Source organism: Stylophora pistillata, chromosome 2, assembly GCF_964205215.1.
Source record: "Stylophora pistillata chromosome 2, jaStyPist1.2, whole genome shotgun sequence".
NCBI classification, from domain to species: domain Eukaryota; kingdom Metazoa; phylum Cnidaria; class Anthozoa; order Scleractinia; family Pocilloporidae; genus Stylophora; species Stylophora pistillata.
The window spans coordinates 31,766,815-31,791,814 of record NC_142520.1 but is presented as its reverse complement, the minus strand read 5'-3'; the positions used below and the strand labels follow the sequence as shown (position 1 = coordinate 31,791,814).

Sequence of the window (25,000 nt, the reverse complement as noted above, 5' to 3'; positions counted from 1 at the left end):
TCTTACCAGGTATGTGAGGTTGGTGCTGGTGCTAACGTCCAGTTCGACTGCTCCCATAGGCAAAACACTTTTTGAAAAGTCTATACAATTCATATCGCAGGCGATATCTAAACGACGTTCTCCAAGTTGTAAAATAACTAAGTCTAGATAATAAATTATGTTGTTAACCATGCACAGATTTACCGGCCAAATTGCTTCAAGCCGGCAAGTTTAATAGGACTAATATCATTGCTGGAGTGGCCCGGGATGATGGCTCCATTTTTATCACTGGTGCGCCTGGTAGGTCCAAGTGTCTTCAAACTTTCAATCCTAATTTGATGTTACATTTAGTTTTTGGTATCTCCTTCTTCCTGGCCGTTCTAGTTATAAAGGAGGCTGAAAAAGGTATGTTTGTTTTATAGCACCTGTTAATGTAGGCTCGGTAATCAAACTACCCCTTTATCGAAGGGAATTGTGCCTTCATTTCTAACGGCAGAGTTCATCCCAGTTACTGTTCTTATCTGAAAAAAATAGCTCAGTTAACAAAATGAACAAAGTAGTCAGGCTCAGTTCTGTTTTTCGGCATCCGGCCGGACTAGGATGTTTATGTGGGAGAAAATTTCGGGCCTGTAATTCGTTTATTCGTTTATTTATATCTTCATGTTATGTATTTTTATTTCACCATTTTTTCGACAATGGAACCAATTTTGAGGTGAGAGTCCAGATATCGAGCCAGCCTGCTTTAATAACAGTGATTACCATATGTAGTAGTTTAGTCAATCCGCTCTGTCTTAAAGATGCTTACCTACTTGTAATTTGACTATTGTAGGCTACATTAATAAGTCGATAGTAAGCACACTTATGGCTATGAAAAAAAAGCTGACAAACAAAGAAACAAACAAATTTCACAAAATAAATAAGCATATAAAAAGGGTCGACAATTCTCGCCCTCTTGTAGTGCCCGATTGCATTACAGCTTATTTGCAGCTTTTTTTTCTTCACGTTTTATTTATTTCAAGGTGTTCTGAAAGGCCTTGAAGTTCCGAACGGGATGTCAAAAACTCTCTTTGAAGAAACGATTCGCAACCGGACTTGGGTTCGTAATCAAAACTCCCAAATCCTGGATTTACTTATCTACCAGTACACTGATTGGTCGAACGCCACTGATCCTCATGTGATCCGACAGCAGTTCATCGACATGAATTCCGACGCAACATTTAAAGCTCCGCTAATAACAGCAGTCAAGGCATTTACAAAGAAACAGGCTCCCACCTACTTTTATCAACTTGAAAAAGTACCAAAAACATTTCCTGCCATTCCGTTTCCGCTTCCCGCATGGCTTGGGGTGTATCATCGCGCCGACGTCTTATATACGTTTGGAAAGCCCCTTGTTATGGCCAAGAATCTTACATCTCCTTACGACATTCAACTGAGTAAAGAGATCATGACCTTTTGGACTAATTTTGCAAAAACAGGGTAAGTCAAGAACAAGTCAAAAGACCGCATTTTAGAGCTGGGGGCGAGGTTTGCGAGGAAGTATTACCAGAGGTTGGACATTTTATTTTTATTAACCATAGACCACATAAGGATGGAGTCAGAAAAGTAAATTATACACCTGACCCCAGTTGTTGGTAGGGTGGTAACTCTCTCCACTGGGTAAATCCCCACGCGGTGGATAACACAGTAAGTTTTGATGACACCTGCCCACTGGATAGCGATTTATCCGTTGGATAGCCGGCGTTATCCGCCCTCTGAACTTCTGGGCCCTGTAAAATACCTAATTTATTTTGCTTCCAAACAGTTATACAAACAGTATTTTTTTGTAGTTTTCGTACATCAGCGTGCGCACAGAAAAAACAAAAGAAAAATGAAAAAAGGACCGATCATTCGGCCTCCAAGTAACTAGTCTGTAAGGAGCAAAGGTTGCTACCTTGTATTGTTTTTGTTTTCCAGTTTGCTAGCTTGCACTGATCTTTAAAGTGATTGACCTAACCAATTTCAAAATATTTCAACTGCACTGAGTTATGTATATGAATTGGTAAATATTAGTCGAAATTTAGGGAAAATAATTGACACTCCCACCACTGTTTACTGTGTTTCTTTTTTCGTGGAGAAGTATTTCACTCCAACTAAATGCGCTCCCCCCAAAAATCCTTTTTTTCTCTAATAATACTGCTTAACATGCTAGGAACCCTAATCAGCCAACGCCATTAGCAGAAACGTGGCCCCAGTTTACAACAGACGAAGAACACTATCTGGGACTAGGTTTTTCTTTGACACTGCGGTCCAAACTACGTCCAAAGGAAATGGCGTTATGGAATGAGCTTCTACCAAGTCTTCAAGTAACAGTTAAGCCCACCACGGCTAGTGACATGCCGACAATTCCTGAAAAACAGAAAGACGAGAAAGGTGTGTGACAAACAGCATCCAATAATATTTTGAGATCAATGTCATTCATGTCAGAGCAGAATATCACATGTATCTCAGTGCAAAGAGAGCAACGTTTCTACATTGAATATCTCGTAACAAGAATCTAATCGATGAGAAGTCATACCAACTAGACAAACAAAATGCCAACAACAATTTCAATTTTGACCTCACAGATCACGCGAGTTTTGATTCACCTTTATTTTTAATAACTGGAAGATGGCAACTTCGTCCTTAGGGTCCCTCTTCCTACCGCACTGAAACCGGGACGAAGAGAGACCCTGGGAACGAAGTTGGGTAGATGCAGCATGGCAGTGCGCACATCTGGCTCAGGAGCGCAAGATCCGGGCTCAAGGCCGCGGTTAGAGTCACTGGGATGTGCTCTTGATCAATACCCTAAATCGTTAGAGCGTTTCTTTCTACCCAGGAGTATACATCGGTACCGAAAAATTGTTAGGGAATAATTCTGGGTTGGGTTACCTGTGATAAAAGAACACTCCGTGTGAAGCGAACTCCTCGGTTGATTTGGTTTAATCACAACGATGAAACAGATCTACAGGATAAATCACAAAATCCAAACACTAAGTAATGCGAACTATTAAGCTAAACGAAACACAATATCATAGACTTACGATAATAAGTTCAATTCGCAAGATATTTGTTGATGCTCGTGGGTTTTAGTGTCTGAAACGATCTGGCTGACAAGCACAGGTCAGCGGTCCTAACGAGTCCTCAGTATGTGGCCAGCGGTAGTCCCATCACCGTGCGCCAGGAGGAGCAATGCTCTAAATTGCTTTTGGTTCTGGCGGAGACCAGGAGGAGTTTCGAGAGAAATTGATCGAGAAATGATTGATTAGGCTCCTGAGAAAATGAACCTATTTTACCTTTAAATTCTAGATACGCTGCTGCTTGTCCTGGCCACCCTAACTGGAGTATTTGGTGCTGTAGCTGTGATTTTGTTTGTCATATTGGTGATCAGCTACAACAAGCGAAAAAGACGAGGACATGACTTTGAGGAACCATTAAATATGTAACTGACTTTCATAGCTAGCTTAGAGACTTAATACGCCATGATATTACACCTACAGCAATCCCTTAACTTGCACACTTCAAATTTCCAGACCAAGGATAATTCCGAGAGCTCCTCTCAGGGTAACGGGTCAATCCTGTAATATAACAAGCTCTAGGACCCGTCGCTGTGTAGGATCCCGGAAGACTCAAGAAATAACCAGGCCCTTGTCTTTGATTTCCTTACTTGGAAACCACTTGCGGAGTGTGTTGGTTCTACGTAAAAAAAAAAAGGAAAAGAGAAAGAAGTTAGAGCGAAAAGCAAAGAGCATCAGCAGCATTATTGCTTGGAGATTAGACAAACTATCTTGATTATAAAAATAACATCAGAGCAAGAGATTATCCACCGCATATTCTCTTGCTTCCGAGGGATACCTTCAAAATAGACATCTGGTCCAAACTAGGGTTTAAACAAGCCGCGCGTGACGCTTTTTCATTGCATTGCGAATATTCTAAGTGTTTTTCACACACTTCACGTAACTTACCCCTCAATTTTTTTTTTCCCCAAGAGGCCCTCCTCTGCCAAACAAAACTAAAAAACTTAAAAACGCCCTGTCCTTGAATCCTGTTCCTTCCATGATCTATGCTTATCGCGGTATCTTTCTTATTTCTCGAGATACTTTCAAATTATGCCCTTGGAGAAACTAAGATTCACAATTGAGACCAGGGCTTTTATTCGCAAAGTAAACACGGAAAAAATCCCCCATTTCTCAAATATAGGGTGGCAACATTTGTACTTTCTCAAGAATGTCAACAGGAACTGAATTAAGATTTTTAAAAGGTAGGACATAAAACATTTAGGGCCGGTTATTTACACGAGGTCTAAGCCAAACCAGGCTTTTAGGCAATCAGTGGGCCATTGACTTACTATGTGAGGGTAGGGCCGGTTATTTACACGAGGTCTAAGCCAAACCATGCTTTTAGGCAATCAGTGGGCCATTGACTTACTATGTGAGGGTAGGGCCGGTTATTTACACGAGGTCTAAGCCAAACCAGGCTTTTAGGCAATCAGTGGGCCATTGACTTACTATGTGAGGGTAGGGCCGGTTATTTACACGAGGTCTAAGCCAAACCATGCTTTTAGGCAATCAGTGGGCCATTGACTTACTATGTGAGGGTAGATATGATTCAGTAAATGGCCTCCCACTGTTACATAAATAAAAGTTCAGATGAAAGACTCAGCCAAAATGAGGATTGTTTAGAACGCAAATTTGTCAAAGAACGGCCAAACTTTGATCAAATAGTGGGGCCGTAAAGTTTCTAACAAGCTAATTCATATGGTAAACTCCAGTGATCAAGGCGCAGGACACGTTCTAAATAACAACTCAAAGCAATCAATTTCGAACATTTTCCTCCTATTTTTTAAGTAAAAAGTACGGGAGCACGTTTTATCCACATCTATTCTGGAAAGAATGATCTTTTCACATTGACTGCTGAGTAAATATGTTGATTTTATTATTGGTCCTTTGCTGTCTTACTGGACTGATTAAGACAATCCATTGTTCATCTCCTGATACCAAAGGATAAAAATAAAATTTTCAGTTTCATGGAGTAAAATAGAAACGAGAGTTGGATGCTTTTGGGTTTCGCTAAAATTCGAAGGAAAATTCCTTTTTTCACACAACAAATCAATGGCGTCAGTCTTCATTGTTTTGCTACACAATAGTAACACTATGTTTGATTAGGTTTTGAGTGTAAAGATCATCTGTGGGACCTTTGCTTGTTCTACCTGCCAATAACCTCAAGAGAATTCTCGGCTCTTTGAATTATTCAAAACACCGCGTGTTGCTGCTTGCTGTTTTACTCTCTGACGTCACAACAGGTAATACGTCTTTGAAAACATCGCTTTGAAGAAAAATTTCTTCACAGTGAACTCCGACAAGGAAAGAAATCTAGAGAAAAAAAAATTGTGCTGTTGATTTCTGCACATTTCTCCGTTTCAAAAATGGTGCTGTACAATTTCTGGATTATGGATTTTTCGGTAAGCGCATTGATTTTTTTCAGCGCGATATACGGCGAAAGGATGCGGCGAAATGGACAATGGACGAGCGTCCCCAAGAACGAAATAGAAGATTGCCGCGAGAACTCCGCATCTCTTGAAGACGAAGGAAAAGGAGCGGAGTTGAGGCTACCGCAGTATTTGCTCTTTACTTTTACGTATTTTGCAGCCATGGGTCTAACTGTGGTCATTCTCCAATACTATCCGTCTGTGATGATCATTTTACAACATGTCGCCGTCGTTAGTTTTATTATGATCGCATTCGCTCAGTGGTTACCATTGAGGACCGGTTATTTACTTGGCATTTTATTTGGTGGAATCTGGTTATTATCAGTGGAGACCCAGTTTCGATGGATCATCAACAATGTCATCATCGCGATGTTTGCCTTCTTGGCCAGCCACGTCCAGTTCAGAAACTTTGCCTTTTTGCAGATTTTTTTGTGGACTGCCCTTGTCTACGACGTTTGCCTGCTCGCACGCATGAACGAAACTCCACAGTTCCTGAGCATCGGAGAATGTGGCAATCTTCTCTGCCAGTTATTCGAAATGAACAGCGCGTGGGAGCTTCCCTCAGTGTTCACAGTGCGATTTGGAGAGAATCAAACGCACGTTTTTCTTGGAACAGGAGATATAATTATTGGTGCTATTGTCGCAAACTTTGCCATGTCCTTTTTCAAGTCCTCCAGATGTCTCATTGGAGTGGTAGGAAGTTATTCAACAGCGATCGGCTTTCTAAGTCGAGTGGATACCAACAAGCCATACCCGGCTCTCATCTCCATCGTCCCTGTATGCTCAGTTTCTTTGGTGTGTTGCGCCATTGTGTGTAGGAAAACAAAACGGCTGTTTTCCTTGTCGAACAAAGAAAGCTCTGAATTTTCCTCTGACGACGTTCTCTTGATTTAGAATAAAACTTTTTACGGTGGAAAGTAGAATTGATGTTTCTGTTATTGTTACAGCTGAGTTCCATTTACCGTACGCGTATCTCGATTACCCGGCCGTGACGAAAATGGATCATGGTACAAGATTAGGCACTGTGATGCTCCAACACAAGTACAAATCTGTTCTAAGCGACACTCAATTGGTCTTATTTCATTTTTGTAGTTTCATGTTCATTGCAAAATTTATTTATGTAATTATTTATTTATTACAATTAAATGACAATAAATTAAATTCCATTAACCGAACAAAACAATCTAATCCAACATAATGATTAACTTAATAATTCAAAGAAGATAATGTTATAATACCCTGAGGATGGCATGGCCTGTAAGAAAGTTGAGGACCCCAAACCGAGACGGATTACCAAGTTAAAAATAAATACAAGTAATGATAAAAGGGCTGAGTGGAATCTAACTCGGTCTATAATTATCCGGGTGATAAAAAAATCGGACGACCGCGTATAAGGTAAGGTTCTAGAGAAACTGTGGTCCCGCGCTGGTGGGAGTATTACTAGATAATTTGATTTTGAACGTTAGCCCTTCTTCAGAGCAATTTTAGCTAACGATAAGGCACTAAAGACGTTTGAGAAACTTCCCGAGTGTCTTAGCGGCGTTTCAAAAAACACATGTGTGGGCAAAACGTCAGATTTAGAGTCATTTTTAACTTCAGTGCTGGAACATTTTCTTCCAATTTCGATTTGACCAATCCATTGCTGCTGGACAAGGTAACTCGTCATTTTATTTCGTTCAGTTTCATTATGCTTCATAAGATTTTTTGTGTATTTTGGTGATAAGCTCACTCGCATCGGATCGTTTTTCTTATCGAATCTTTATATGGAATTGCTTCCTAGTTTTACGCTTCTTTTGTACCCTGCTGAGGATTAAAGAAAATTAAGAAGTTGTAATCCTTCCAGCTATCTATTAGTGAATTGTTTTTTAAGCCAAATTTGGATCCCCAAAGTCGCCGGTGACAGCGATGTTGCTTAGGCAAGCTATGGCTCGCGCATCTCAAATGTGTCGGTGTTAATTTTTCAAAGTCGATTTTCGTAATACGTCTTTGAATTCATGTTCTCCATCCTTCTAATATTTCTCCTGAGCTGTTGTTTTTGTTCTTCCTCCTTCTGTTCATCTGCCTTAGCAACTTCTATACCGCAAATAAAACAAGCCCCTTTTTTAATGAAAATACGTTCAATAATTAAAAAAAATTCTTTTCAGTTCGCTTCAGTAAAGTTTTAACGAATGGGAAAAACCAATATGGCCAACCTTTGAGATGGTTCAGGTGGTGTGCGGACTATGCGGTGACCACTGTGCATATTTTTCACTCACTTCCAACACTGCAGTCCTACCATGTGGTTGCGGCGTTTCGAAGAGGTCAGTTCAAGTCCAATTTTTTCCCCTAATACCAAGACAAAACTTAGAATTCGAAGGTAACCCTTCCACGCTAACTTGAGGCTACTGAGTTTTTGATGTGCAATTCATATTTGCGTATTTTGTTGTAAGAATGAGATGACCTTTTTCGAGGGTGCAAATCCCTGTGAATCGCACCCTATCCTCTTATTTTTTTTTACTATACCTTGCTTCCACTTGACCAAAAAGTACACCTAATTATTAACTATAGATAGGACTTATCATTAAGTGCATCGAACCTCAGCGCAGTTCTCACTGTTTCTCCGAAAACTGTGTTTGAAGCTGACGGTTTTTTGCGTTGCGAAGTTAGGTGCTGGGATTGTTTACATGCGTGGAGTGATCGGTAATATAGCCTTACAGTATTGGCAGGAGAACTACGACAGACTTGACTAAAAAAACCGTTAACCCCCCGACTTAACATAAGCAGCAATGAGCAAAAGAAGGCGTTTTGGTAGTACAAGGAAAAATAGCCCAAAAAGATCCCGGAAAAAAAGCCCAAACGAACCAGTGGAAAGCAACGTCAATAAAAGACCTACTCGAAGCCGAAGAATGGTCAAGAGAAGAAGCGTCAGCATTGGTCGAATATGCGGCCCTGCATTGGGAAGGGTCACACTCCAGTGGCTAGCCGATTTTTCCATCAAAGTTTCAAGGAGGCTTATGTTAAGCCACTTCGAAAGTCCTTTTTTTTTTTTTTTTTTAATTTCTACGCCTATTCTCTTTCCCCCTCTTTTTTCAATGCTTTACTTTTTACCCAAAGCTCATATCGCTTTCTAAGATTAAAGTTTAGGAGACTGCCATGATTTAGTGAATATATTGATAATGAGAAGAATCGAAGCGCAAAATTGCAGCACCTTAGCTGACTGGATAAGTTCAAAATCAAGATTTAGTCAGAAAAAAACAAAACAAATAGGAAAACAAAAGAATAAGTAGGATCAGATACACGCTTTACGTGTCTTACTTATACTTGTCTTTTGTTGAAAAAAGTCCTACCCAGTCCCCTCATCTCACACTACTTCGATCTCAACTATTCGTCGGACCTGGTAACCAAGTTGGTAACTAAAATGGCGTCGGCGCGGTTTCCATGAACTTTTCAGTTTGTTTACCGTAATTTGTCACCTCAAAAACCATATCTGAAATTGCCTTTGGGATCAGATCTCCTGGTGTGCATCTCTAGAAATGTATCAAGCGGTAGTGAGTTTGTTTGTTGAGCAACAATGGCGAATTTTTCTCCGACGTTTTCGGTGAAACGTGCACAAACACTATAAACATAACGGTTGTTCGATATTGATCGACACTGAGATCAATATGGATAAATTTCATCGGAACAAGACAGCAATTCGCATAAAAATCATCAGCATGGGAAACGCTGAAACGGGAAAGGTTAGTTACGATAGTGCAAAGTAAGGTTACTTGGTTCTCGAGCAAGTGAATCTATGTAGTTTCTACTTTTAAATGTTTACCAATAAGACTCATATGGCAAACGGGGGTAACGATGCATGCAGTTAGCATTTAAAGATGGATTGATTACTAGGCAAGAATCAAAGATATTTTGTGCAATAATACTGTACATGTCACACTGAACCACTGACCACTGTGCTTGTTTTTGGAGTAATTAGTTTGGCTAGCTTTCACTTTTAGAGTTTTTCTCTATGGTTTAATGCTTAATACTTGGGAAACCGAGGAAAAAGTCAGGAAATTGTTTTTGAAGAAAATGTCTGAACTTGAGTGATATTTATTAATTGAAAATGCTTTTCTCACTTTTATGTCACCTAAAAAAAAGTTTTATAAAGCTACATTTTGCTCAATCACAGCAAAAGACAGATCTCCAAATTGGCAACTTCCATTACACATTATGTTTAGGGCTCAACACTAACGGTAGCCAACTAGCCACAGACTAGTAGAAATTCAGTTTTGGCCAATAGTTTTTGTTTTCCACTGGCTAGTTTGGCTAGTAAACAAACTGAAATTGTTGTGACATCTAAGGTGTCACTAGCCACTTGGCTAGTAATTCAAAAAGTTAGTGTCAAGTCCCGATGTTACTGAAGTTATTTTCTGCACAAACTAAACATCTAGAGAGAAGGAAAAAAAGGTACAATGAGAACTGTGTACCTGATAATGATTTGTAATGTCATCTACTTGTTAGAGTTGTATCATCAAGAGGTATTGTGAGAAACGGTTTGTGAGCAAGTACATGACTACAATAGGAATTGACTATGGTGTGACAAAGTAAGTATACCTCATTGGCATTGATTATGTTATTTTAAATGAGGGGCAGTTGTAGATTTACCTCGCTAATAGTCATTTTTAGGGTGATTTATAGGTAGATCTATTATATGGGCGAAGGTTGTAAGGCTACTATAGTTGCTGGTGGGTTTCTTGAATAAACAAATTTGTTTGCCCTAATATTAATTGAGTGTTCTTTAGCAAAGGATTCCTTGGTGGTGATAGTCCTTATATTAATAGAATTTGTACAGTAGAGTATTTTTGATTTTTGCATTATCCTTGCATGGCACATAGAATTCAGGTCCTGGTTGTTGTAAGGGTGCACAATGCTATCCACTGGGTGGATAGCATAGTTTTGGTAACATTTGCCAGCTGGATAGCGATTTATCCTTTGGATAGCATTATCCACCGTTTGAACGACTGGGCCCCAGGCTTTTTCTCATGTCATATGGCAAACTTGCTTTTTTGCATGAGTCACTGTCAGACTGCACATTGAGAATGTCATATTGCACATTGTTTGAAATAAGACCCAGTAAAAGTTACTGACTGTGTGGTCTATCAGTCTTGATTTAAAATACCTATTAAATATGTGCATATCTGCAAGACATTGTGACATGCTTAGTGTTCCCTTCATCATAACATGTGTGCTTTTGCATTCATGTTACTACCTGTTTTCCTGAGAGGGTTCTCATTTTCAATTTCAAGGTAGACATACAACAACCACTAAGCTCCTTTTTAAAGCCACTCCTGTGTGTACTCCAGGGGCTAGTAAAAAGAAATGTATGAACATTTTTTATTCTGATCTAAGGGTTTCTGTAACCAATCATGCTGCCCGAGGAGAATGCTATAGCTAGTAGGAATTACACTTTTTGTGGCAATTCTCTTAAAATCCCGTTATTATCACGTTCCAAATTCTTTCCACGTAGGGTATCAATAAATGACAAGGAGGTAAAAGTTAACATATTTGACATGGCTGGTCACCCTGTGTTTTATGAGGTAGGCTATTTCTATTTTTGAAGGCATCTAACTTGTATGGACTAGGGAAAAAATTGATTGGAAAATATGGAAACTTTTTTCCCCTTGTTCCATCTCTTAAAAATTTTACAGAGCTTCTGAGTAACATCATCATCATAACAGCAACTAATGCCACTATTGTTGTTTGATTGTCTTGTTAACTCCTAACATTTATAATATATTTTAGGTTCGTAATGAATTCTACAAGGATACACAGGGTGCCATGCTTGTTTATGACGTTGGTAACAGGGACAGTTTTGATGCATTGGACAGCTGGGTGGATGAAATTAAAAAAGATATTGGTAATGCAGCTGACTTTGAAGGGATCACATTTGCTGTTTGTGCCAACAAGGTGAGGCAGAAACTTGAGTACCTAATGTTGATGGGTCATCACAACTTGAGCTGAGCCCACCTTTAACCCTTTCAGTCCATTAGATCTTCTTAGCAATTCTCCCTATGGTCTGTCATACAATTCTTTGTATATGTTGGTCTGCACGATTTAAAATCAGATCAACTAATAATCCTGTAATTGATATATTTCTAAATATTCTCTTCATCTGTCTGCTTGATATTGTTAGCATTCTTGATAATTTGCATGGAGAAATATTGTCTTGGTGGCTCATGGGATTTAAAGGGTTAAGTATGCAGACAATACTAGTGTGATCCACTGAGAGACTGATAAGTTTAAAAACTTGTAGATCGATAGCAAGAAGAGAGTTGTGGATGAAACTGAAGGCCAGCTGTGGGCCAATGGTCATGGATTTCAGTACTTTGAGACGTCTGCCCAGACTGGTGAGGGAGTCAATGATATGTTTCAGGTATGAAATATCAGGCAACAATTATGTTTACTAAGACTTGCATTATTACAAAACCGTTTCTCGCAAAACATACTAGCCATTCTGCAAACTTCGTTCGTTTTGGTTTCAAACAACGTTTGTAGAGTTCTTTAGAGGTTTCTATATACGCCAGTGTCCAATAGTTAAGCGCTCCTCCGAAACACTAAGTGGCAACTTAATTCGTCTTTGCCTCTCTGCTTGAAACTACAGCTGAGGTTTAGAGAGATGATCTCCTCTTCGGTTTCCAAAATGTGTGCCTGCGCCTTTCACGCTGTTATCATCGACTAGAAACCAAAAAAAAAAAAATATATCGCCGCCATGCACTTTCGGACTTGCAGCCCACAGCATAGTAATTCCATTGTTGATCATTGAAGTCGACACTTCCCATGTTTTGGTTGTATGACTTGAACGCACGGTCAGTGGGAAATTGAACAACGGTTACATCGTGTTTTCTGTTGACCGATTGGCCGTCAACGGGATGGGACCGAGGGTGAGCTCAGAAAGCAAACTATTTTTTTTTTGTCAACAAGCTGATGCAACGAGGTTGCCACGGAGATAAAAGTTCCATTCACTTTCAGTTTCGTAAGGGGTTCACATCAGCGGTTTGCGGCGACAAATCATTCGGGAAGCCTGGGCGATTTTGTTGCCGGGGGTAACATGTGAAAGTGTTGTGTTCTCGTCCGGCTGAGTGTAGTCCTGAGAAGGACTGCTGTCGCTGGTGGTGACAGTCTCCACCACTACACTTTCAGAAATATATGTTTCGTCTTTCAGTAAATCACAAGCAAGTTTGAGAGATGTAAAAAACTGAATGTCACAGAAAATGTGGTGATGCTTTCCCGTTAAAGGCTGGCTAAGCTCTGCTCTATGACTCCGCCCTCTTGTCGTGCCAGGCAAACTTGTAAATTACATACGTAACAATTCAGTGCATTCCCGAACTTTTATCCATCTCTTAATTAGCTTCAACGGAACATACTGTTTCATATTAAGCTGTCTTTTGAAGGCAATCATTGCTTCATCGTCAGAGAGATTCAGTTGAAATATTTAGTTCTCGGCTTGCAAGAGAATGCATCTATATGTGGGTTACCCCAAAATTTGTGAATAGCTTGAGGAAAATTGATGCTCATGGAATATAAACCTTGGTTCTACTAATTAAACAATAAAGTGTTTCTGTCGAGGAACTATCGGTCAGATAGTTGCCCCGCGGAAATTTGATGTTCTTAAAACAAATATTTGCCCGAGAAGCGAAGCTTGGAGGACAAATACGCTAGTTTCACAAACATCAAATTTCCAAGGGGCAACTATCAGACCGATAGTTCCGAGACACAAACACTCTATTGTTCACCACTAAATTTTCTTCCGCGCCTATAGCTTGTCACAAATGTCAATAATTCGCAACCGTACATAGGCTAAATAATACGTTATACCTGTCAGAATTGAAAAGTCACTGTTTTTCCGATCTGCCTAACTTCGCGGCCGTCAAACTATTCAAAACTTTTCACGGATGAGTACTATCAATCCAGGTATTTTCCGCGGACGGGCACTATCCATCCGGGTATTTCCCGCGGGCGGGCACTATGGGCTGATAGTGTCTCTCCACGGATGAACACTATCGCGTCACGTGATCGATTTAAACCAATAAGAACCGGAGAAAATTTAGTGCTGAACTATAATCTTTATTAAAGTCTGCAGTGCTTTCTGTTTATTTGTGCTTTGATCATTTTATACATGAGCTGAACAGACCCGAGTATGCCTAAACTCTACAAGACAGTCGAACCTTTTGCAGAAGCCATCAGCTAAAATCTCTTGTCAACTTAACTCTGATTCTTACTCATTGAATTCCTTTCGTTAATCATCACATGTACATAGGTTTATGCATTAAGTGAAGAACACAACAGCTGTAGTCACCGTTTTTTCATTTTTACATTCACTTACTCTGTAGTAACTGTTTCCATAACTGTATGAGTTCCTGAAATTTTCATCAGTTTTGAATAATTAACGCTAGCAATACCTCTTATTTTTCCAGACCCTATTCAAGTCAGTATTGGCAACAATAGAAAATGGTGGTAAACCAGTTCAGGTCAATGCCTCAACAACTCTGGGTTACACCAAAGAACAGGCAGAGGCTATTCACAGGTTGAAATCAGCCAAAGATAACTACGAGAGACTGGGACTGACAGCCGGAGCGACCAGGTAAAATATGTGACATCAATTAGTGTTAAAATAAATGCAATTTGCTGTTGTGATCACTATAAGTGGAAAGAAGTAAAAATATATGACATAACAGAGTTCTTGTGACGGAAAAATCAACAAATTGAAAACTAAAACCAAAATGAAATGACTAAATCATTAGACTTGCAACGTACATGCAGTGCTCGATTGTTCGATAGTTATTTGTATAAACCCTCTATACAGCATTCATCTCATCTTTTTCTTTTCTTCGTCTTCCTGAACAACTCTTGCTATGGGAAGCTTGAATTTCTCAATTTTAACTCATGTCTCCAATATTTTCTAAACCACACGCTCTGGCGGAGAGAGCACTAAATGTCCTATTTGTCATATTACCCTTCCTCAATGAATTTCATATTGTAAACTAGATGTATTGATTCAATTTACTTACCCTATTTTCGTCTGTATCATTGTTTCAGGGAGGAAATTAACCGAGCCTATCGAAGGTTGGCCATCTTAATACACCCAGACAAAAGTTTGGCTCCAGGAACCGAGGAGGCCTTCAAAGCGTTGGTGAATGCCCGTGCAGCTCTGTTACAGTCTCACAGATAGTACTGAACAGGAAATTAGCCACGTTATCGATGATGTCACTGACATTTTCAACGTCTTCGCCGATGAAACTTGCACTTCTTATTTGTGCAGATTGATGTTACCATTCTATTCTTCTAAACACTTTCACTCCCAAGATCTCATTAGTAATTCTCCTTACTGTTTGCCACCCAATTCTTACGATCTTAATTGGGAGAATAAGGTATTGGATCAACTGATGATCCTCCAATTAATATTTTTCTTTATTCTCGTCACCTGTCTGATATTGTATTGATATTTTCAGGAGAAATTCTGTCGTAGTCGTTCATGGGAGTTTAAGGGTTAAAGCCCCTCAAATCAAGTATCGTAAGCGCTTAAAAGCAAAGATGGACTGTATAGTGATAAGAGGCTGATAACAAAGCTTTACTAGGAATTGAAAAATACTGCCGAGGCAACAGAAGCCCATTAAGCGATGGGTTCCTGCCCGACAATGACCTCTTAAGACTTTTAGTAGCCCTTTCATTCAAGATATCTTTGTTCGTATCTTTTTTTCGGCGTTAGGCATGAAATCAATAACATTTCGACTATTCCCGGAAGATGAAGACAACTGAACTGATCATATAAAGGACAGGAGTAACTAAGTCAAACAAGAAATCGTGTTTTAATCCATGTAAATATTATTGTGAATAACAGTTAAAGAAACTGACCTGTTTATGTGGTCTTAATTTTTCTTTTCTGTCACCTGATTTTTTAGGCAAAGATAAATTTTCAAATAAATTAGACATTAACTTCAAGCCCCCAAAAGAAAATTACAGAAAATTTGAAGGGAATGTTTTCGGCTTACTCTCAAATACAGCAAACTTGAAAGGTGCTGGTGAAGTATCAGTGGCCGACGGGTGAGCGCAGCGACCCGGAGAGATTTCTGATGTTAAACAGCCCGTGCAAAAATGCCAGACGGGCAGATGTCACGGATTTTTATGGTTATCACAAACAGTACTGAATTTTGCTTATTTTTAACCGTTTTATTCCTGAGTGTGTCTCGTGGCTTTTTTGATTTTCAGTGAGAAATAAAATTTTGCGAGTTTACCCTTAAGTCACCTACTGGCCACAAAACTATCAATAAAAAGCTGCAAAAATGACTAAGATGTGTTTCGAGAAAAAAGATGAGCAAAATAGCCAAATTCTGATCATTAAAAATTAGTTATTTATGCGAAAGCATAAAAGAGTCCTTTTCGTATCACAAGCTTTCCACTTAACGTGGTAAGACTGATTAACGTTTTATGCATCTCCGAAATGGCCAACGAAATTCACGAAAAATTATGGTATGAATTATGTTTTGGACGATATTAGTTGATTTCTTCAAAAATTTAGTCCGTATAACTGGCTTTGGCTTGGATCGCTCGCGAGAGGTAAACTCGAAGTTCATCATCTGTATATCATAATTATATTTGTCACAAAGCACAATAGCAGCTGCAAGCTTTCAAACTTGTGTCTCTTCTGGTTAATAGGTATGTCATAACTTACTGAAACGGCAGTAAGCACACGACATTCGGAGACTAGCTAAATTTGTCCTTTCTCAAAGAACGACAAATTAAAGCATTGTTCATCCCTTTTTACGAGTGAATGCGTAGCATTCATGAGTATAGGAGGTGTTGGGGGCTCGTGGGGAAAAAAGCGCTTGGTCCATTCCTGTGAACTTTTTCTTTGTCGAGCCGCTGACCAGGAAAGCCAAACCTTGGAGTATCGCGGGCTCAAATTTGTGTACATCATGCGAGTGCCGAAGTCGTGTGAGAACTGAAAGTGGGTCGACTTCCTTGAGAAATGGCTTTTCTCTTTGGCTATAGCTTTTATTCTTAGCTCTTCTTGGATGTATCGACGCTCGACCGGTTTGAATTCGTAATGTATTCTGTTGGCGTAAGTGAACCACCCGGCCCGCAGAATATAGCAAGGTGCATTCCACTCAAAGGTCACGGCGAAGGTTTGCGAAATGTACGCCAAGATTTTGAAAGGATTATATGGAAAAAGTCAAAGATCCACACCGAAGATCTTCGGCGTAAATGGTTGAGAATGTAGCCTGGCGAATACACTGGCATCGTTTGTTTTGAAGTAAGAGTCTTTCATGGTTCGTTCTTCGTAACCTACAGAACACAACAGGTAAGTCTTCATAATTAATGTACCTATTTAATCTCGTTGTTTGGGTTTGCTGCTTTGCATGGGGCTAAGCTCACCGCAGCTTGCAGTTGATTATAAGTATGAGTATATAAAATAAGGCTTAAAAAACGGTGTGAGCTTTAGATCGATTGTTCGGTTGTCTTCGGGAAGTACTCGTAAAGGTCACTTGATACAAAATGTTTAATCGAAGAAAGAGGATATACACAGTTGATGAAGCAGTATACTACAGACTACCATACTCTGATAGATCACATTTATACAAATATACCACATCTTGTAAAATCTGAGTCATACTACAGTGAGTCATACACTTGAGTCATACACTTGAGTCAAGTCATACACTTGAGTCATACTACAGTGATCATAAGCCAATTTATATGTCCTTCACAGCTTTTTGAAGAATGTTACTATTGGTAACCTTGATAAAGTACTTAGTCTTAGAAAAATTTTCAAGTCCATACATAGACTTTTATAGCCAGCAACATTCTAAAATTTTTCAATTTCTGGAAGCATGGGCCGGGTTGTTCAAAGCTGTGTTAAGATAACCCAGGGTTAGTGTGAAATTTGATTTCAGATCTGAAAGCTCTGAAAGAAAATTCAGCTTATTTCCATTTGTCTACAATTTGATGATTGAATGTCCTAAAAAGAACTAGGAAAATTATCCCAAAATGGCTTTTGATTAGAGAAATTTAGAAACCTGGATTAAAATTTAACCCTGAGTTAGAGCTAATCGGCCTTTGAACAACTGGGCCCATAATTATTATATCTCTCTTTAAGGCGAATTGCTACACTAGCTCTCTAACCAGCGGTTTAATAAAAAATTATTTAAACGTACTAATACTTGTTAATTGCTACATTAACTCTGACCAGCAGTTTCATGAAAAATTATTTTAACTTACTATTACTTAGTTTTTGAACTGTGTTAAACTGTGTTAATGATGTCAACAAAGAAAAAATAGCCTTCAGACATTCATTTTGACCAAGTATAGTTATTACTTTTTTTTTTTCATAATTTCTGCCCCTTCATGGCAGACAGCCTTCTCTATGCAATGTTAAGTGTAAATTTTAAAATATTATTCAGTCATTTAAAAGTGGATATCTTTTTTCTATAATTTTCAGGGTTTTTTTTTGTATCTACATGATATATCTGCAGCACATGTACCTCTCTTGGTGCCATTGATTAATTCTGGTATGTGGATTCACGCAAAACGGAACTGTATGCACTATAGCAGATGGATAGCCAAGGGTACCGAATACCATGCACATCTGATAGACATTCCAGTCCACAAGACCAGCTGTTCTTTGCTACCTAATATGGTTACAAAGTCTACTTTGACAAGGCTGTTTGATACAGTATGTATTTCACCAACCTACCACCACAGCTGTCAATAATAACCATTGTAAAAGCTTCACAAGTTGATGTATGACACCTATAGCTGGTAACTCTACATTGTAAACCATGCATCTAATCTGTTATATTCCCAACAAGGAGTACATTTTGATGACATACTTGTATAGAAGGGCATGTATTAAATACAGTGAGGTTTTGTTCAAATCTGTAACACTGAAACTTGGACACAAACAAATTTGAATACCTGAAACACCAACATCTTGCAATGACTAAACTTAACATGAGCCATATTGTACATATTTTTTTACCTTAATTATAAGCTGTACTGATGGTGAACTAACATACTTCATCCTTCCACAATATGATTCTTTTTATGGCCAATACATCACTGACGGTATTGAAGAGTTTTATCAAATACAAAACAGTATAGCTTGGCACAGTGTACAGTATCTGGTGGTCACACAAAATCTAGACTCTTGTATGTCATAAGCCTACATTTTTTCATCAGTTAGTCATTTAGGACAGATATATACATGCATAAACAAAGACAGAGCTCTGTGAATGAGCATTAAAGGTTTAGATGCAAAATACTCTATAATTATGTCTTTATACAACTTGCATAATCCTTTGAAAAATTATTACTGATACTCTGTTTTTACAAAGCCAAATATTTTGATGTACATTTTTTTCATTCATTGGTAAACTTCAGGGTTATAAAAAATTAAAAATTGAATGTGTTCTAATTACAAGTATAACAGTCAATGTCTATTGAACAATGAATGAAACATTCAAACATTGTGTTAACTCAGTATTTGAGCTGTACATCAATTTGCTTGTTTCCAGAAGATACCCTTCTCACACCCTCCCCCCCTTATTACCCATGGAAGATCATTGTAAATTGTGATGAAGAGGAGGTTCTCAAAACCCTAATAGGAAAGTTTCAAGCTAACCTAAGATTTGCTGGGGAGAAGGTCGGTTCAAACCAGAAAAAACTCCTATTGGAGGAGCATGAATATTTTTGGAACAACTCATAAATTATCATAATTTATCCAACTCAGTCTTTTAATTATCTAGTCAGGTTGCATTAACCCGGTTGCTTCCCAAGAGGAATGGGAGAAATTGAATTACAGTGTAGTGTGTGACAGGGGAGAAACTGACTGTTTGCAACAGATTTGACCATATCCACATTGAATGCAAACAAAAGTTACTTGTCGAAATATTTGGTACTTAATGTTTTTTAATTACATGTTTTTGCTGTCTTTTTCAATGAGGTCTCTTGTTATCGATATGAAATGTTCATTTACTGTTAAAACACACCCACACCGTAATAATTATCAACCAGTTTCCTTCCTAGCAGAGAAAGTCCCATTTCGGCTTTTTACAGCGTAAAGAAAAACGAAAATAAAACTCGAATTTCATTTTCCTACGCAGTCACTGTTAATCGAGGAGACTCGAAAATCGGTTGGCACTAAGGAACTCGGAAAATGAAGAACTGATACACAGTACAGCAAAAATCTGTGGATGGGTAATGCCCTATACACATTTAAAACACCTCATCCTCCTAGTTTCTTCCAAAAAATGACCGTCTTAGTAGAAAAATCAATCCCGGGGGTAGCACTCATAGCTATATGAAACAAACGGGGATACCCGTCCTCTCACTTAGGGGTGTAGATTTCAGATTTTGGTCTCGCGTAGGGATTTCAGGAAAAAGAGCCAACATTTTCAGAGTTTAAGGTTTCGTTTAAGGGGTTGCACGCGAAGAAACATGGGTAAAAAAATCATTTTTCCCGTTAGTCCCTCTCCCGGAAAGGTAGCACTTGTACAACACGCCATGTGATTAGCCTGTATAATAATAATAATAATAATAAGTAAGATCTTTTGACAGGGAGCCCACGTCACAAAGTGTGGTTTTCAGTGAGGCCCTGCATAAATCTAACGTAAGGATAACAGAAAATATAAATATGGTTATCAAGAAAAGGATAAAAGGGCATAATCAATAGAAGAGACTACATGTTTTTAACAAGACGTCTAAAAACTGAAAAATCGGAAATGTTCCTAATGCCGTCTGGGAGAGCGTTCCAGTCATCTACTGCATGACAAACAAACCGATGCTGACCCCATGTACGCTTTGATTGTGGTTTACAAATGTTGTTATTAAAACGAGTGTTATAATCATGCATGTCTTTAAAATGATTAAAATTAAAATTCCAATCAATTAGTCCATTCAAGGACTTAAAAACCAAAAATAGACGATGAGATCTTCGTCTTTTTCCAATGTATCCCAACCAAGTAGATCAAGAGCTTCTGTTGCTGATGAATGCTTTGGCATATCTAAAATTAATTTAGCTGCTTTATTCTGGAGTAATTGGATCTTGTTCATCAGAGTGGTGTTGGATTTATCCCCCCAAGTCACATCAGCATAATCAAGGATTGGCAGCACCATGGCTTTTACAAAGAGTTCCCTTGTATTTCTTGGCATAAGATGTTTTATTCTCTGTAAAACGCCAAGCCTCTGAGACACTTTGGTCTTAATGTAATCCACGTGATCAGTCCAAGTCAGATTCTCATTGATAATTACGCCCAGATACTTGAACGAATTGACTCTGTCTAACTCCTTCTCCTTGATTGTTAATGTGAATTCTTCTAAGGTGTTAAGTTTCCTTGGACCGCCAATGAGCATGAATTTAGACTTCGAGATATTTAGTGTAAGTTTATGCTCGTAGAGCCACTGAGCTAGCCTGTCCAGATCCTGATTCAACATGGTCTGTAGGTCACGGGCTGATTGAGAAGAGCAGTAGATAGCAGTGTCATCAGCGAATAAAGTGACCGTAGTGTTCCGAAGGACCTTGGGTAGATCGTTGATGTAAATGGCAAATAGTAATGGACCGAGAATAGACCCCTGAGGAACACCAACGGAAACCTTCCGCGCATGAGAAGAGGCTTGACCAATCACAGTCTTCTGGTAACGAGAGGATAAGTAGGAATGGAACCACTCAAGATTCTTGCTGCGTAATCCTAGAGATTTGAGCTTCCCGAGTAAAATGACATGGTCAACGGTGTCGAAGGCTTTCTTCAGATCAATAAAAACTACACCATTTACTAAACCTTTATCCATATTACTTAGCACTTCATCGGTAAACTGCGTTAGAGCTAAAGCGGTAGATCTTGCACGTCTAAAGCCAAACTGGTTCACAGCAAGCAGATTGTTGGAGTCGAGGTAGCCGTAAAGTTGAGAATGAACAGCTCTCTCAATTACTTTACTGACCGTGGGCAGGATAGAAATGGGACGATAGTTATCTTTATCGGACTTATCACCTTCTTTGAAAAGAGCAGTCACTTTCGCACATTTCCAAGATGATGGGAATTGACCCTTCTCAAAAGAGAGGTTTATGATATCCCTCAGAGGTGAAGCAAGTACATTTGCTGCATCACGGAGTAAACGTGCACTGATGTTGTCTAGTCCTACCGCTTTATTGGTTTTCATTAGGCGCAGCTGCTTTTCAACAAAGGCTGACGTCACATACTTGAGAGAGAACGATAAGGTAGGAACTGCATCGTACTGAGTCGGTTTTAAACCACGAAAGGCCTTTGCAAGGCTCTTACCGATGCTTGAAAAGTGATTGTTTAGAGTTTCTGCAATGCCTTTGGGGTCAGTCTGCAATTTTCCATGACCAAAAACTGCATTAATTTCATTGTATGACTTGTTATAGCGATTAACTGCGCTTAATTCAAGTAAAAACAGCCTACTAAACTGAACGATGAAATGGACACCTCTCTTGAAGTCCTTCTGAAGGGAGATAAGGAGGATTCCGTCGAAAGCCCTTCAGCCTTCAGAAAAATGTTTGCCCTGCACCGAAGCATAACTAAAAGAGGCCCGAAATCAAATGTTCGGATGTTTAAGTATCTGCCATTATAAGTCCTGGATGTAAACGCGGCGCAGGCTGCATAAATTGATTTATTCCCTTTGGTAATAAATGTCATTTCTGAGCGAGATTCTGTGCATTAAATGGTCTATTATGGCATAAGGTGGCGCTGCTTATCGCTCTTTACAATATCCCTAATCTGTGGAGCCTGTATTGAGCAGTCAACCTATATAAAGCGGTCACCACGCCCTTCCCCATGAATTATAGATTAATACAGGTTCGACTGTATGTAAATCATTATGATGTCCATTGAAAAACTGCGAGTTCGTGACGAGAATGACAAAGTATTCTCGGAAATCAATGCAAGTTTTGTTTTCTAGTAAATGTAAAGGGAATCAAACTGATCATTAAAGTTCGAACACTGCAAAAACTCACAGGTCTGCCAACACTCTGAGATCTCTTATAGTAGAAAATAGAGCTGTAAATGCGATTTCTTGCACACCAGGTTCATCCTCCAATGTCCTCTAAATCCGGAAGCTAACCATCGTTTGAAATGGTGGAAAGGGAAAAATAAGAATAGGCTAGCATATATTTGAGTTTCTTTGTGTCATCTCCATATACTTAAGGTGCATATCGTAAAATCGCAGACGACATTGTACTGAGTTCTCACTTTTACGCCAAAGAGAGGAACCTCCTTAACGGCAGAATATTTTTATTTCCTGATGTCATGGATATAGATTACTTCGTAGTTGGTGAGTGCGTACGATTTTTATTCATGATTTGTTAAGAATTGCAAATGAACGAGCGAGTATTCGAGCGAGTGAGTTTGTGATTCTTCACAACAAGTGAATAAAAATTGTACAAGCGAACTAACCATGAAGTAATTTGGCTATATCAACTCAGCTGAAAATGTAAATTGGCCACCATAAAGAGTTAAAAAGCTGACGTTTTGAGTGTTAGCCCTTCGTCAGAGCAATTCGCGCCATTCGCTTTTATTCAATGCTGTCAAGACGCCTAAAAACTGCATTCGAGTATGCTTAAAAAGGCGAAAGGACTGTACTTTTAAAATAATTCATTTCAAGAAAAAAGATTACAAACCCCATTGAAAGAAATTGGGACTTGCGTTTGAGGATGGAAGGGTTATTGAAAATATTGGCTCAAGTAAGCTTTCAAACTAACAAAGCGTTCTCTACCCTGAATTGGAGTAGACATTAACTCTCATTACTTCGCAGGCCGCCCCGAAAGGCGGGAAGAAACCGGTATGATTTTTCTCACTTGTGAAAAAAAATCGTAACAGGCTTCTGACTAGTCATACGATATTTTTTTCGCCGGTGAAAAAATTCCTATGACCAACGGATTGCTTCTCATCAATGGGCGACGATTTTTATCGAGTGAGTTTGCACTGAGTAAATCACAGTACTTATATAATAATTACGTGTATTCACATCAGTTCATCTGTGGATTGAAAGGAATGTTGAAGTTTTTCAATCGCGACTCACCGGGTGCATTAAATTTGCATGGATCAATTCAAAATAGCAACCCGCTTATTTTACTCTAAACCTAATCAAAAAGTCATAAAGAGACAACTAGTCACGATCGGGTCGTAGGCAGGAACATGGCGACTCCCATGAATCTCAGGCGGAAAACCCCACTCAAGACAAAGCATTTCCTCATAAACATAATTTATCTCTACTTTGTCCGTCATAGTCTCCTAGATGCCTCGGTAAACAGACTTCCATTAGAGAGAGTTTTTTTGAGTCGATCTCGCGATATTGACCGGCTCCAAGGCCTGGACAGGATTACCTCCGACAGGCTGAGTAACCTGGGTGGTAAGCAACCTTATCTCAATACTTTCACCAAGACTAAAGACTATGTAATAGAAGGAGTCGATGGAATGAGAAGATTGAATGAACCTCTCGTTTTGTCTCCTCAGTTTCTTTGGACATAGTTTACTCTTCAAGATCGAGGCAAGCAATTGCTTTTAAGAAAATGTGCGGCTGCTGCAGAAATAGGGAGAGTTGCAGTAAGTATAAAAAGTCACGCCACGGAACTCGAGAAAAATAAAAAGCGCGAGACTACGATTCTGCCACTCAAACATACAGCCCATGCACCGCAACACACGTCTTTTCGCGCCCATTATTGGTGTCATGCCAGTTGAACAAGTCCTCGCTGTACCAGATTTGGAATTCTTGATTCGCTTCTGTCTTCAGCGGGGTAGAAAAATTATCGAAGAGAAGTTCTGGCGATTCGGTTGTGGCCCAAGGCAGGCCGTAAAACTTACAGCTCTGATAATCCGTTAGGTAGTAATTGGTTGGCAGAAGAAGATTACGGTTTGTGTCAGTTATCATCGTGGCCATTTGGTTGGGGATCAATTTGGGCCAAAGGCATCCCCATTTGGACTGATAGTTTGGGTCCATTTTACGGCAGGTCACGTATCCAGATTGGTAGGTTAATTTGAATGTTATTATGTTACCGGTTTGGTTAGTTTTAAAGAAACCATAAGAATCATCTTTTGCTCCAAAGCAAACAGTTGATGGCGTCATCTGTATCCATTTTTCTGGGAAGAGAACCATTAAACATATAATAAGTTCGTTTCATCATTGAACGCCGAGATGCCGATCATAAGACAGAGAGGCAGAGAGGAATAAAAGGAAAGGCAGACACCTGGATCGTGGGGAAGACAGACGGATGTCTAGCTGAATAGGACTGAGAGTACGTTTCATCGATAGACAACTTAATGGGTGTGGTTGACATTTTCATGGAAGTACTTCATGATTTTTTTCTCACAGTTGATACCCTTGTATTCAGGCGGGCAAACACGGTTCACGGTTAATTCGCCACCATAAAAAACTCGCCACCACTCAAAGTGAAATCGCCACCGGTGGCGATTTTACTAAAACATTATGTTTAAAACTTACACGGAATAATAATAATAATAATAATAATAATAATAATAATAATAATAAAGG

The 25,000-nt window shown here is 39.1% G+C and overlaps 4 protein-coding genes across 4 annotated transcripts in view; 3 read left to right on the top strand and 1 right to left on the bottom strand.

The window, feature by feature from the left end:
• LOC111343005 (neuroligin-4, X-linked) overlaps window positions 1-4,929 on the top strand; it is a 7,323-nt gene extending 2,394 nt beyond the window's left edge. The window contains exons 3-7 of the mRNA XM_022950130.2: window positions 1-9; window positions 178-279; window positions 999-1,455; window positions 2,168-2,388; window positions 3,304-4,929. The exon at window positions 1-9 is cut by the window's left edge and continues 146 nt beyond it. Coding sequence (XP_022805865.2) covers window positions 1-9; window positions 178-279; window positions 999-1,455; window positions 2,168-2,388; window positions 3,304-3,440 — 926 coding nt within the window. The 3' untranslated portion in view covers window positions 3,441-4,929. The remainder of the gene's footprint in view (window positions 10-177; window positions 280-998; window positions 1,456-2,167; window positions 2,389-3,303) is intronic.
• Window positions 4,930-5,053: 124 nt separating this feature from the next.
• Window positions 5,054-6,648, top strand: LOC111343006 (uncharacterized). Its single transcript, XM_022950131.2, has one exon. The coding sequence runs from the start codon at window positions 5,420-5,422 to the stop codon at window positions 6,374-6,376; it is 957 nt and encodes a 318-aa protein (XP_022805866.2). The 5' UTR covers window positions 5,054-5,419; the 3' UTR covers window positions 6,377-6,648.
• Window positions 6,649-8,852: 2,204 nt separating this feature from the next.
• LOC111343007 (dnaJ homolog subfamily C member 27) lies at window positions 8,853-15,351 on the top strand. The gene is made up of 7 exons (XM_022950132.2): window positions 8,853-9,198; window positions 9,962-10,044; window positions 10,968-11,037; window positions 11,243-11,407; window positions 11,754-11,873; window positions 13,915-14,081; window positions 14,537-15,351. The coding sequence occupies exons 1-7, from the start codon at window positions 9,124-9,126 to the stop codon at window positions 14,667-14,669; spliced, it is 813 nt and encodes a 270-aa protein (XP_022805867.2). The 5' UTR covers window positions 8,853-9,123; the 3' UTR covers window positions 14,670-15,351.
• A 5,133-nt stretch (window positions 15,352-20,484) lies between these two features.
• Window positions 20,485-25,000, bottom strand: part of LOC111342999 (uncharacterized) — an 11,537-nt gene continuing 7,021 nt past the window's right edge. Inside the window, exon 8 of the mRNA XM_088750853.1 lies at window positions 20,485-24,588. Coding sequence (XP_088606979.1) covers window positions 24,122-24,588 — 467 coding nt within the window. The 3' untranslated portion in view covers window positions 20,485-24,121. The remainder of the gene's footprint in view (window positions 24,589-25,000) is intronic.

What these genes read in the sequence shown, in the direction of transcription:
- LOC111343007 (XM_022950132.2), top strand. Translation starts at nt 9,124, where the DNA reads ATGGATAAATTTCATCGGAACAAGACAGCAATTCGCATAAAAATCATC. An exon ending in GTCACCCTGTGTTTTATGAG is followed by an intron (nt 11,038 to 11,242) that starts GTAGGCTATTTC and finishes AATATATTTTAG; the next exon opens with GTTCGTAATGAATTCTACAA. An exon ending in CTGACAGCCGGAGCGACCAG is followed by an intron (nt 14,082 to 14,536) that starts GTAAAATATGTG and finishes TCATTGTTTCAG; the next exon opens with GGAGGAAATTAACCGAGCCT.
- LOC111343006 (XM_022950131.2), top strand. Translation starts at nt 5,420, where the DNA reads ATGGTGCTGTACAATTTCTGGATTATGGATTTTTCGGTAAGCGCATTG.